Raw genomic sequence first — 13,906 nt, forward strand, 5'->3', positions numbered from 1 at the left:
AAACAGAGGAGGAGTCTTTTGCCAAGTTGCCAGCAAATGGAGGCAGCGTGGAGCAAAGGCTGTTGAATATGCCCACAGACCGAACCGGCAGTCTCAGTGCCCTTACCCTTCTCAGGATCCTTCAGGCCGGAGCGGACGGTCTCCACCGCTTTCTCCACCTCCTCACTGTTGCAGACATTGAGCTGGATGGTTCTCAGCCGGTCACTCTTCAGGCTGTCCAGCTCCCTGACCCCAGCATCGCCTTTGTCCTGGGGGAGACCGGGTCGCAGTCACCTCTGTCTGTCCTTCCCCGGGATTTAGGCTCTGGGTTTAGCACCCAGCCCAGATAAGGAGTGACTCCAATCTCTTGCAAAGCCTGAGGTTTGCACTGAAGCTTGCATATGGTTGCCCACAGGAACATATTCAAAGTAGTCACAGGTCGACAGGTATTTAAAATAAATATCCTGAATGAAGCTTACTTTTATGGAAGTTTTTAAAATGCAGTTTGGGGCTGGGGAAAGAGCTCGGCGGTAGAAAGCTTGAGCGACTTGTGTTTGGTACCTGTCACCCGCACAGCCATCTCTGTAACTCCAGCTGCAGAGGACCTGACACCCTCTCTGGCCTCTGCGGGCATCGGGCACACATGTGATATATATATATATATATATATATATATATATATATATATATATATATATATGTGCAGGCAAAACATTCACACACACACACACCCCCCAAAAAAACCCTAAAGATTTTACCTAGTTTATCTAGGATGCGAATGAGCGGATTACTGTGGTTTATCTGTATGATCACGTAATAATCTGCAGAAAAAATGAGCTATGACACACACTGCAACACAGAAGACCCTCAAAAACATGCCAAGGCCAGGTGTGGCGGGGCACACCTCAATCCCAGCCCTTGGAAGGCAGAGACAAATGGATCTCTGTGAGTTCCAGGCCAGCTCTGGAACAGTGAGACTCTGTCTAAAAACAAACAAACACTGTGCTGTGTGAAGGACACAGTAAAAAGACCCAGCACCCTTGAGTCTGAGGTGAGCAACGTCCAGAGAAGGCAGGTTTAGTGGGGTGGAAGTAAGCGGCTGCCCAGACATGAGGGGTGTGGGGTGTGGGGCGGGGGTGGGAGGGGGATGTGGGGCAGGGGGCGCACGCAGAGGGTGAGGGGGAGGGTAACTAAAAAGAATCAAAAGAAAATTCTGAGCCAAAGAAATGCTTTAAAAGTGAACAGTAGAGGTTGTATAACTCTCTGAACTGGGGCGGTCCCCTAGTTACATTTGCAGTTTCATGGCCTAGTACCCCCTCCCTTTATGTACCCTAAATGCCACTTGATGTCCCCAGGTGGCTAGCTCTACACTCCCAGGGCTGCTTGGGCCGTCCCTTCTATCTGTCAGGTCTCCATCTGTGACAGCATAAGTTATTCCAAAGCTCTGAACAAATGTCGCCTCCTCTGTCAAGTCAGAAACCAACATCTTCTCTGCACTCCCCTGAAAATCCTCGACTGTGCTTGAGAATTTCACTCCGTTCCTCAGCTGCATCCGTGTGGTGTCGTCTTACCACTGGACAGAAAGATCCTGGGTGTGCTGGCTATTTTTCTGTCAACTTGACCTGAGCTAGAGTCAGCTGAGAGGAGGGAATCCCACCTGAGAAAATGTCTTTAAAAGATCAAGCTATAGGCAAGCTTACAGGGCATTCTCTTAATTAGTGATTGATACGGGAAGGCATTGGGGGTGATGACCCTGGGTTCTATAAAAATGCAGGCTGAGCAAGCCAAGGGGAGCAAGCCAGTAAGCAGCACCCTTCCATGGCCTCTGCATCAGCTCCTACCTCTAAGTTCCTGCCCTGTGTGAGTTCCTGCCTTTCCTACCTTCTACAGAGAATGAACTCCATAGCTTGCTTTTGGTCGTGGTGTTTATCACAGCAACGGTAACCCTAAGGCACTGGATCTCGGACCAGTCTTATGCTGTAGCGTAGTCATTTGACAAGTGACTAAACGGCAGAGGAATGGATGCATGGGTGTGAGGCCTGGCGGATGGATGAATGCATGCATTGAAAATCTATGTACAGCAAGCGAGACTGAAGTGGGAAAAGTGAAGGCCATTTTAACAACACCGGTCTTACCTTCAACAAACATCCAGCAAATACAAGGAAACCTTTTGAGTGTAGATGCTTGGCCAAAGAGAACCCAAATCCAGAGTCACAGCCTGTAACCAGGACAGCTTTGCCACTAGCCTGTTTTAGAAGGTTAGACCCATGTTAGGAACCCAGGATCCTTCAGAAGAGAAGCCAGCCCTCCCCAGCCCTCTGGGCAGTAATATTAGCGCATGCTGGGTGGCCAAGCCATGACCATCCTCCTTGTTAGCTTTCGTGGTCTAGAGAACTATAAGCACCAAGGTATAGTGAGACTCAGAATCAGGAGACCAGGCTCCAACCTAGAGCCTGCTACCAACAAGACTGGCTGGGGAGTGACTCCTGCTTTCAGATCTCGGTGCTCTCATCTATAGTCGCCATGATGTCCTTGTCATCTTCATCAAAGCCAGTCTCAGCCAGCACACTTCCTGAGTGCAAGGCGCTCTGTTCATCCCAGCCCCATCTCTAGGCATAACCCACAGATCCATGGTTCTCAAACTTCCCAATGCTGTGGCCCTTTAATACAGTTCCTTGTGTTGAGGTTATCTGTACCCATAAAACTATTTCACAACTGTAATTTTGTGACTGTTATGAATTGTAATGTAAATATCTGTTTTCCGATGGTCTTAGACCACCACGTGAAAGGGTTGTTAACAATTTCATGTCACCAGTGAGGAAACTGAGGTGCTTTTGAAATGCCCAGTGCAGTTAATGATAGGGCTGGAACCCAGATGGTCCTGACAGAGCCCAGAGCCTCACTCTCAACCTCCAGCTCCTGCCTTCCCTCTCACAAGCTCCCTGGCTAGGAGGGATAGAGTACATCCTTATTGCTCCCCTATGCATGGGGAGAGGCTCTCCCTACTGATGGAAGGCCTCAAAGAAGAGTGAAGGAGAATGTGATTCAGAATGTCCTGACCGTCTAAAGTCCCAAGGGCTCCCAGGGAGCTGGCTGCCACTCACCGCATCTGCCTGACTGGTGTAGGTCCGACGGGTGTCAGGGCTGAAAGAAGCTGGGTAAAACAACAGTGTGTGTCTGTAAGAAAACAGGAAGCCATGAATGTAAGGCCCTAGTCCTTCTCCAGACCCCACTCCTGGGCAGAAATACCTTGGGACACCTTTGACTGCCAACTAGGCTAAGTTAGCTCTAAGTTTCTTCCTACCCCAGGCTCTGGGGACTGCTCCTGCTGCATACACCCCCACCCACCGCACACACACATACAAACACTTTCCACCAGGAGCCACTACAGAAGCCATCTTGGCCACTCTACAGGAGATGCCTTCCTGAGAAGAAAGCCAACCTAGCAGCTACTTTTCTTAGAGGCTGGGCCAAAACTTGACTGGCCCATGGCCTGCTCCAGAAATGTTCACTTTCTGCTCTCCAGGGTACACAGATGGCCAGCGCTCCAGGGTAATCAAAGTGTGCATACACTTTCAGAAAGCAGCTTCTGCAGGCTGCTGAGGTGGCTTAGTGAGTAAAGGTTATTGCTGCCAAGACTGACAGCCCGAGATTCATCACCCGAACCCAGGGGATGCTAGGAAAGAGAACTGATTCCCACAAGTTGTCCTCTGACCTCTACATGTGTACACACACACACACACACACACACACACACACACACACACACACGGCAAACACTTCTGTAATTTCAGTGTTTTAAAATGTATTTATTGTATTTATATGAGCACACTGTATCTGTCTTCAGACACACCAGAAGAGAGCATTGGATCTCATTACAGATGGTTGTAAGCCACCATCATGTGGTTACTGGGGAATTGAACTCAGGACCTCTGGAAGAGCAGTCAGTGCTCTGAACTGCTGAGCCACCTCTCCAGCTCTAATTTCAGTGTTTTAACTCTCCCTAAGCTCATTTCTGCTTAGGGAGCAATGTTTTTAAGCTTTGTATTTGGGAATAATTAGAGATGTACACACTATTAAGAAACAATACATAGGGGCTGGAGAGATGGCTCAGTGGTTAAGAGCATTGACTGTTCTTCCAGAGGTCCTGAGTTCAATTCCTAGCAACCCCATGGCAGCTCACAACCATCTGTAATGGGATCTGATGCCCTCTTCAGAGGTGTGTCTGAAGACAGCTACAGTGTACTCACATAAATAAAATAAATAAACGAAGGAGGAGGAGTAGGAGGAAGAGGAGAAAAAAGAAGAGGAAGAGGAAGAAGAGGAGGAGGAGGGGAAAAAACAATGCCTAGAGCTCAGCTTCATGGCGTCAGGCTTATAATCACAGCCACTTGGGAAAATGGATCAGGAGGATCGCAAGTTCAAGGCCATCCTGGGGAACTTGGTGAGTTTACCTTATCATAAAAAGTAAAAGTAGGGCTGAGAACACAGTTCAGTGGTCACATGCTTTCCTATCACAGGCAAAATCCTAGGTTCAATCCCCAGTACTAGAGAAAGAGGAATGGGAAGAAGGCGGAGAGGGAAGGAAGAAAGGAGAGGGAGGGGTGGGGAGAGGGAAGAGAAGAGAAGAGGAAAGAAAACCGGGTAAGCAAAGAGACCTCGGTTACCCCTTTGCCCATTGTCTATTAATGGTAGTGTTGCACAGTGAGCATCGTCATAGCCAGGAATAACCAACAGTGCAAAACATTTCCATCACTTGCACCTTTCTCTTTACTCTCTTCAGAGCAACACACACAGACACACACACACACACACACACACACACACACATACACACACACCCTTTAAACTGTTCTCTACCACTACAACTATCATTTCAATAATGTGAGGCCAGGCATGGCAGCTTACTCTGTGATCCCAGCACTCAGGGGGCTGATGCAGGAAGACCACTGGAAGTTCTAAGCCAGCCTGGGCCACAAAGTAAATTCTGTCTCAAAAAACACAAACAGTAACAACAAAGAGAATGTTATAAAATGGATCATACCACGCATAGCCGGCTGGATCTGGCTTTCTACACAGCTCTGCTCTCTGGAAACGCAGCCACACTGTTGGATAAAGCTTCCCTTTTTTGTGTCTAAGTCGCACTCTCTAATTTCGGCTATTGTGTAACTGTTTACTTGCTGAAGGTCACCCCGGTTGTTTCCAGTCTGGATTTATTATGAATAAAGCTGCTATGAAGATTCCTGGGCAGGAGTTTGTATAAACATATTTCTCTTGGATAAACTCCCAGGAACACAATCACTGGGTCATATGGTAGGTGCATACTTCGTTTCTAAAGAAACTAGGGAACTGTTTACAGCTCTGGAGTAGAAGGAAGCATGCTACATCGGCAGCAGAGATGTATGAGGATCCAGCATCTCCATATACTCCCCAGAATTGGAAGGTATCACCACTTTTAGTAGTGTGAAGGAGTCAGGTCCCCTGGAACTGGAGTTCTGGTTGTGAGCTGCCATGGGAATGCTGGGAATTGAACCCTGGTCCCTTGGGAAAACAGCCAATGTTCTTAACCACTGATCCATTTCTCCAGCCCCCACTTTAAAAGTTTTATTTGTTACTATGGATTTTTCAGACAGAGTCTCCTGCAAGCCAGGGTAGCATGGAACTTTTTATATAGGCCAAACTGACTCAAACTGCCCAGCATCCTCCTGTCTCAGCATCCCAAGTGGTGTGATTACAGGCATGATTTCAGCCCTGGCCACTGCTTTCTTTTTATTTTAGCCATGTTGAAAACCATGCATGACTATCTCGCTATGGCTCCGCTTTTCAGTTCTCTAATAGCTAAAGATGTTTATCTACCTCCTGTCTCAGGTCAGACGGCTGATAACTACCACAGTGAGGGTGACTGATAATCAACACAGCGGTTTAGAGGGCAGAAAACCTAACAGGTCTGTACCCTGGGAAGCTCAACTTCAAGATGGCGGCAGGTGTAGGGGCCTACTTCCTAGGCTGGCAATTTTTGCTGTGACTTAACTTAGCAGGAGGGGATGGTGGGGGTGTCTTAGACCTCTGTCACTAACCCACTGATGGAGGTGGCCTTCACAATCTAACACCTAAGACCTAACCTTCTTACACCAGCTGGCATGGTTACTTTGAACTGTCAACTTGACAGGATTTGGAGGTACTCCGTCTGTGAGGGTACTTCTAGAAGGATTCACTCAGGGTGGGAGAGCTACCGTCACTGGCTGCAACATCTAATGGAGGGCTCATATGCTAAGAAACCTGAGAGAAAAGCTGCTCACCTACTCTCGCTTCTTCCTGAGCTGGGCACACTACTGCTATCCGACTCCAGCTCTCTCTACCTTCCAGTGATGATCCCAGGGTCCTCCAGGGCCCCGGCACTGGTTTGAGACTGCAGAGGAGTGGCTGAGGTCTCTGGCACTGGTTTGAAACCGGGAAGTAGTTGCTGGCTTTCCAGTGTGCACACAGGCCTTGTGAGACTGGCCAGCCTCTACTGTTTGAGCCAATCTAATGCACCCCTTTAAAAGTCCTCCTCCTCCTCTAGTCCTCTGGGAACCACAATCCACCAGTGCTATGGGGAGCAGGATTTCAGTCCATGCATTTGGGGGTCACACACAGGCATTAAGACCTCAGCCCAGGGGGTTGGGGATTTAGCTCAGTGGTAGAGCACTTGCCTAGGAAGCGCAAGCCCCCGGGTTCGGTCCCCAGCTCCGGGAAAAAAAAAAAAAGACCTCAGCTCAGAACATGTACATCCTGTGTTTGTCCATCTTCTATTTGGACTCTGTCTTCCTGCACTGCTGAATTTTGAACATCCTTTAGATGCTTTAGAAACGTCTGCAAACCATGTCGCCTACAAGTCTTCCTGCTTGTCTATAACATCCTCCTTTTTATGTTTTTTTCAACATGTTTTTATCAATTCTTTGGGAATGTCACATTGTACACCCTGATCACATCCATTTCCCACCCTTGTGACCTTTCCCAAGGAAGAAAATAAAAAATGAAAATTAAAAAGCAAAACAACAAAACAAGTCCAATTCATGCTATCTATATACTCACTGGAGCTCAGTCAAACTCCCTTCGGTGTCCTGTGCAGAATGTGGTGGCACCGGGCTCCACCATATCACCTAACTGTCAGCGATGTCATTCTACATTCCCAGAGCTCACAACCCAAGCCCTCTGCACCCAGCCCAGAGAGGCAGAGCCCTACAGAGAGCTGATTCGGGCCCTGTGCAGCACGGGCCAGCTCCAGCTGGCACGGCTCTGCCTGGCCGTCTGCCGTCTCTTCTCACCACTGCCAACCGTGCTCCACCTGCTCTGATCCGTGTTCGCAGTCTCGACAGCTGCCCACACCTGTGTGAGGTCCCAGGCCTGGGGCTGCTTCTCAGTGTGGAGGGGGCTCTTGCTCATGACCAATTAAAGCAGACTCCCCAGGGGGAGACAGACGGTAGCACAGCCACTCTGTGCCAAGGGCCTGTGGCAGACGCTACTGCTGATTTGAACACTTGCATCCAGAAACTCTAGTCTGCACCGGAGAGGTATTCTGGGAAGACAGGGGTATCCATGCAGGCTTTTGCCCTTTCTTACCAGTCGGGTTTCTGTCTGTGTTATTGGTCCCACCACGGACCAGCATCGGTAACCAGTAACTGAACTGATTTCCACCAAAGGAGCCACAAGTGAAGTGGGCTCAGTCTAATTAAGACTGGGTTAGGGGTTGGGGATTTAGCTCAGCGGTAGAGCGCTTGCCTAGCGAGCACAAGGCCCTGGGTTCGGTCCCCAGCTCCGGAAAAAAAAAAAAAAAAAAAAAAAAAAAAAAAAAAAGACTGGGTTAGAAGACTGGCCCAAGTCAGCTTGGGAAAAGCATAGCCTGGCAATGGCCTCTAGGGGAAAAAGTCAGTAAGAATCCCCAGTGTCATGTAGCTGCCAAGAGGGGGTATTCAAACCCAGGGTGGGCACCCAGTTCTACACTGCTGGACCAGAGCATGGGCTGTTATGCTTCCTACCTGCCTGGGCAGATCACTAGCGCCGGGTGTAGGAGGAATGTCCTGGGTGGGAACACATCAGTACGCCATTTTCCAGAGGCACCAGTGCCTTCTGGCACAGCTAGACACTTCTAAACTCAAAGGCTACTGGGGTCTTAAGTGGAGCAGATTGCCAGGTCGAGGATGCTAGACCAGGAAGATTCACCCTCAGGGATGGCTGGAGCATGAAGGCCTGGGCAACTGAGACTCCAGCAAACTAATCAGGCCAAAGATTTTCCCTACAGATCTTAGCACAGGTTACCCTTTGTGCTAGCTTCTCTTCACACCTGTGTCTCTCTCAGCCACTACTGACCATATGTCCCCACTATCCTAGGGACATTTAATTCATTCTGGCTCAGCTGACAACCCCCTCCCCCAACACACACTGTGACCCTTGGAATAACCAGGTAGCTCTTCTAGTCACATAGGAATGTCCCTGTAACAGGTGTTCTTTCCCTCAGATGAGCCAGAAATGAAACCAATGCCCCACTTCCTTTTAAGGACAAACCTTTGGTAGAAATATTTTAATTTCCATTGAGTTTCTTTCTTTTCTTTTCTTTCCTTTCCCTTTCTTTCTTTCTTTCCTTCTCTCTCTCTCTTTCTCTTTCTTTCTTTCTTTCTTTCTTTCTTTCTTTCTTTCTTTCTTTGTAGCCCTGGCTATTCTGGAACTAGCTCTGTAGTCCTAGCTGCCTCAGTTTCCCAAGAGCTGGGATTAAAAGCATGCACCTCTACTGCCCAGTTGTGGTTATTTTCCAAATAAGAAAATCTCAGAAATCTCTAAAAGCCACTTTGGAGATGGTTTTTCTATTTTTCATCTTATATGTATGAATGCCTGCACATATGTATGTGCACCCCATGTGTGCAGTACCTGCAGCGGCCAGAAGAGGGCATCAGATCCTCCTCCAACTGGAGTTAGACCAGCTATGAGCTGCCATGTGGATGCTCGCTCCCCTGGGAACATCTGGGTTCTCTGGAAGAGCAGCCCGTCCTCTTCATCACCAAGCCATCTCCCCAGGCTCAGGTTTTTCTGTTTTTATGAATCGCTTGCTTTAAAAAGTAGAGGTGGGTAGTTTCACTCTATCCCCCAGCAAGGCTTGGACGCTTGGTGGGCCAGTGATTTCCCCTGGCATTAAGCATGGCCTGCAGAGGGAGCACAGCTCTTCCTAAACACACAGTGCTTATACTGAAGATGAAGGTGAATTCTCCCTGAGCAAGGGCTGTACTTAGGTGCAACAAAGCAGAAACCATGCAGAGTCCTGCAGAAAGCTGGACAAAGGCAGCGTGGTGATCTAAGAGGGTTCATTTGTGCCCAGCCAGACTGTGGCACAGTTCCTGCCAAATTCCCAGGTAACCTTCCTGGTCAAGCTACCAGACATAGAATTCCTGATGTTGTAACGTTCAAGGATTTGAGCAAATAAAAAGTAAATATGGATGGATTAAAAGAAAAGGTGCAAAGTCGCTACTTTCTAAATCCCTTCTACACCCAGGATCCTTGTCTCCTGCACGCAGTGGACACTGCTGTGCATGAGGTGCATTTTAAATCCCTCACATGGCATCAGTGGAGAGCTGAAGAGCTATTTCTGGCAGAGCCTCTTGCTGTGGGTCCCATACAAATGGGTTTTAGCAAATGCTGAGAGAATTTACAATGTATGCTCTAAGGAAATATGTTAGCATAGAAAACACCAGCTTTCAGGTTGGGGATTTAGCTCAGTGGTAGAGCGCTTGCCTAGGAAGCGCAAGGCCCTGGGTTCAGTCCCCAGCTCCAAAAAAAAGAACCGGAAAAAAAAAAAAAAAAGGCAAGATCTACCGACTGTGGCTACATGCACCTAGACCCAGCACGTACAGGCTAACGTAGGAGGACTCTGAACCAAGGACTTGGAAACCATCCTGTCAGCATGGTAAGATGGTGTCTCCAAAATACCAAAGATCTGCTTGTTTAGTGTGAACTTATTCAATAATCCTTCCAAATCCCAGCAGCTCAGGGATGTCTAGGGTATTTACTTATGAGTGTAAACGGAAAAGACCAAAGAAACTAGTCACACAGACATTGGAGAAGGGCGCACCTCCCTCCTGCAAACCCCTTGCCTACGTGCTAATCTGTATGCAACCACAATGGCACACAGGCAAACCCATGCCGGGAGAGACACTTCAGAGTAGCTGACGAGTGACCCCCCAGTGTCGAGACTGTGACTGAAGGTGATACAAGAGTCGTCACTGATGGGAAGAGGCTAAGGAGACACATTGATCAATGGTGGTGGCTGGGGCTACCTTGTGTGCTGGGTAACAGGCCCATGAGGCCCTTTGGTAGAGGCTGGGTGAGATCTGTAGCTTGGTTATTGGCATCATATATGTGGCAATGTCTTTATGTTCGTCCCTGCAATGTGACTTGATGTCATGCGAATGGCTATGGTCGCCTGGTGAGGAGCATCTGGGTGTTCTTTGTTTTTGCAATTTTTATGATTCTAAGAGGATTTCAGAGCCAGGCAGTGGTGGCACACTCCTTTAATCCCAGTACTCAGGAGGCAGAAGACAGGCAGATCTATGAGTTCAAGGCCAGCATGGTCTACAGAGCAAGTTCCAGGACAGCCAGGGCTACACAGAGAAAACCCTGCCTCGGAAAAACAAAAACAAAACAAAATTTCTTTCAGACAAAAGGGGAAAAAAGGTTTATTTTTGCAGTCACTAGCAACCGTGTGTACACTAGGCAAGTGCTCTATCCCTGAGCTACAGCCCCAGAATGGACAGAAGGGTTTAGAAAATCACTAGGAAACTATTCCTATTTGCCCTGTGAGCCCCCGGAAGGCCTGTCTCCTGAGCCCTGGAGGCCTGCGTTCACTGGGGTCTGGCAGGTAGGGAAGGTGTTTAGGGCCTGCCTGTGAAAAGGGTGGTTTTCAAGGCCAGCCCTTCCTTTGGTTACTTACCTTGTCCCATTTTCTCTATCACAGACACTTAGAGCTTTTCCTGGGAGCTGTGACAGGGGTCTGGAAAGACGGGCGGCCAGCATCATGGCACCGAGTTGTAAGATGATCTGCTTCCTTCTGGTGGCTCTGAAACACAGAATGTTTGCTCAGTGTCTTCCACAGTAGAGCTGTCTTGGGGACATAACCAGGAGAAGGTATATCTAGCCTGGTGACATCATCTATAAAGCTCACGCTCAAGAACTTAAGGACGTTTATAATTTAGTGATGACCCACATTTGTAGCAACTGTATGTGACATATCTGGCGGGGAGTCCCCAGGGAGAGCAGCACACAATTTTACAACCTCTTAACCACTGAGCTACCTGGGGATGGTTTCTAGCTCAATGAACGCTGTTCCCTCATCCAGGTTTCTAATATCTGTTGAAACATCCATCTGTGGTGATCAGGACACCGGCCTTCACTCACAGTGTATCTCTCTATCCTCTTCCGGTTGCTTTTGTAGCACCATACCACCTCTCTCTCACCCCAGCAAACTCGAGGCAATGAGATTTAATTAGTCAGTAATCCCTAGACTCTAGGACCTAGAGTAGAGAGTCTGGAGTTACAAGATGAGAGTGGAGACTCTTCACATTGCAACATTGAAAACACACACACACACACACACACACACACACACACACACACACACACACACGTCTCTAGGCTTGTAATCCTAGCATATGGGTGGCTGAGGTTGGAAGCCAGCTTAGACTGTATACAACAAGTTCCACAGCAGCCTGGACTATAAGACTCTGCAAACAACAACAACAACAACAATAACAATAACCCCCCAAAAGCCAAAGCAAGACAATAGCAAAACCTGCACACAATGAGAAGCAAATACGTACACCCCTCATCCTCACCCATTTAAGGTTAAATTGTAACCTTCATCTCAACTTGGTGCCACCTGAGGTCCTACTCAGCACCATGGTGATTAAATGTCACACCCACAAATCGAACCCAGACAAAGCCAGTAATAAGATGGCTGACTAAATAGCCAAACTAAAGCTCATCACAGGAGGGAGCTCCAGGTATTTACCTCCTGTAATCTTCCAAAAACTGAAGAGAAGCGGAGGTCTCCTCAGCTTGGGTTATGTTTCCATTAGTAGCGGCTGGTCAGTTTCTCTGTTGGCATCTCCCTGCTCTGGTTAACAATGACGCCTTCTGCTGAAGGGCTAGGAGGGCCTGCTGAGGTGACCCACAGGGCTGGAGCCCAGGGAATTGGTCTCTTGCTGGCCCCTCCTTTGCATAACTGGCTCTAATTTGTTAATGATAAGATCCCAGCCGGATCTTACCCTACATCTACGAGTGCTGGAATCAAGAACGTGTCACCACACCTGGTCACAGACTTCTTATAATGCCTCCAACCAGATGACATTATCTAATCTGAATCAGCTCCCAAAGTTCCCTCCTCTGCGGGTGAAAACTCGTTCACTTAGGATCTGGAGAGGTGGCTCAGTGGTTAAAACTACCAGCTGCTCTTCCCGAGGACCCAGGTTTGATTCCCAGCACTCACACAGAAGCTCACAACACTCTCGACCTCCAGATCCAGAGAATCCAACACCCTCTCCTGACCTCTTCAGGGACCATGCCTGGGTGTGGTACAAAGACATACACGAAGGCAGAACACTCATACACATAAAGTAAACAGTTAAAAAAAAAGGTTCTAATTTCCTCAGTGAATGTGGACAGTCAGTTAAATCCACCCCTTTCAAACTTCAAGTTAAGGTTCAACCCGTATCTAGATCATGGCAGCCTTAGGCAACTCACCAAGCCAGCCTAGACAGTGCTCACCAAAGGAGGCAGGCAGCCGTGTTTAGCTGTTGAATTCCCAGGACAGGCAGCCAGGGCCTCTTTGCCTTGTGTAATTTCTGTTCTTGAACTTGGTTTCTTCTGTATTCTTGTTCTTATGAGCCACTCCCATTCTATACCTCATCTTCTGTTTGTTTTGTTTTTCAAGACAAGGTTTCTCTTCCTGTAAACCCTGGCTATCCTGGAACTTTGCTCTGCAGACCAGGCTGGCCTTGAACTCACAAAGATCTGCCTGCCTCTGCCACCTGAGCACTGGGATTAAAGGCCTGAGCCACCCCCACCCCCTGCCCAGCTCTCTACACAACTTTCTACACCACCCAATTTGCTCACTTTCTAGCAGTGTCTTATGCTTGTCTGCTGAGGCAGCTCTCTCAGCCTCAGAGCCTTCCACCTCTGCTCCCTCCCTCTCCTTCTCTCCTTTCCTCTCTCTCTCTCTCTCTCTCTCTCTCTCTCTCTCTCTCTCTCTCTCTGAGGCTGGGAGGGGTCTTCTACTATCCATTACCTGTTGTTTGAATATGGTTGTTGAAATGTAGGGGGAGGGGGTGGAATGACCTACTGAGCTACATCCCCCAAGTCAATTAGACTAAGATCTGACTGTCATCGTGGCAGTCTTAGGACATGGGGTAATAATTGGGCAGGAGGATCTCAAGTTTAGAATCATCTTGAGCTACAGAGGCTAGCCTGGGCTCCATGAGATTATATAAGCAACTAAGACCTGAAAGACCCCAGCTTAGCAGCAGTAACGCCATTTTGCAAGGCTGTACTTAAGATGACTGGTTCAGGGAAAGGTTAGAATACTGAGTACACAGCGGCTGCCAAGCAAGATATGTTTGGTTGAAGGCCTGGCAACAGGACGACTTCGGTTGAGCACCTGACAATGAAAAAAAAGCCCCGAGAGAGGTCCCACACCCTGGTGGGGGGCCGAGTCAGCCGTTATGTTTCAGGAAGGTAGCTAGGAAACTTGCCCCCGGGCTAAACCCTTGCCATATTAGAATCCACCAATTATATCCCTGTAACCATGCATCTGCTTCTGTATGCTTGCTTCTGCTCCCCAAAATCCTATAAAAGCCCATCCTTGGTTCCGTGGGGTGCGCCAGTCCCCCGAGTGACTGAAGCGCCC

The 13,906-nt window shown here is 48.4% G+C and overlaps 1 protein-coding gene across 6 annotated transcripts in view; it reads right to left on the reverse strand.

Moving 5' to 3' along the window:
- Bdh1 (3-hydroxybutyrate dehydrogenase 1) overlaps positions 1–13,906 on the reverse strand; it is a 42,009-nt gene that overhangs the window by 10,018 nt on the left and 18,085 nt on the right. For all 6 annotated transcript variants that reach the window (XM_006248478.5, XM_063270245.1, XM_063270246.1 and 3 more), the window contains 4 exons: positions 10,937–11,062; positions 3,084–3,156; positions 2,115–2,225; positions 107–248 (listed from right to left, as the gene is read on the reverse strand). In XM_006248478.5, coding sequence (XP_006248540.1) covers positions 107–248; positions 2,115–2,225; positions 3,084–3,156; positions 10,937–11,022 — 412 coding nt within the window. In that variant the 5' untranslated portion in view covers positions 11,023–11,062. The remainder of the gene's footprint in view (positions 1–106; positions 249–2,114; positions 2,226–3,083; positions 3,157–10,936; positions 11,063–13,906) is intronic.

This window comes from Rattus norvegicus, chromosome 11 (assembly GCF_036323735.1).
Source record: "Rattus norvegicus strain BN/NHsdMcwi chromosome 11, GRCr8, whole genome shotgun sequence".
Taxonomy (NCBI): domain Eukaryota; kingdom Metazoa; phylum Chordata; class Mammalia; order Rodentia; family Muridae; genus Rattus; species Rattus norvegicus.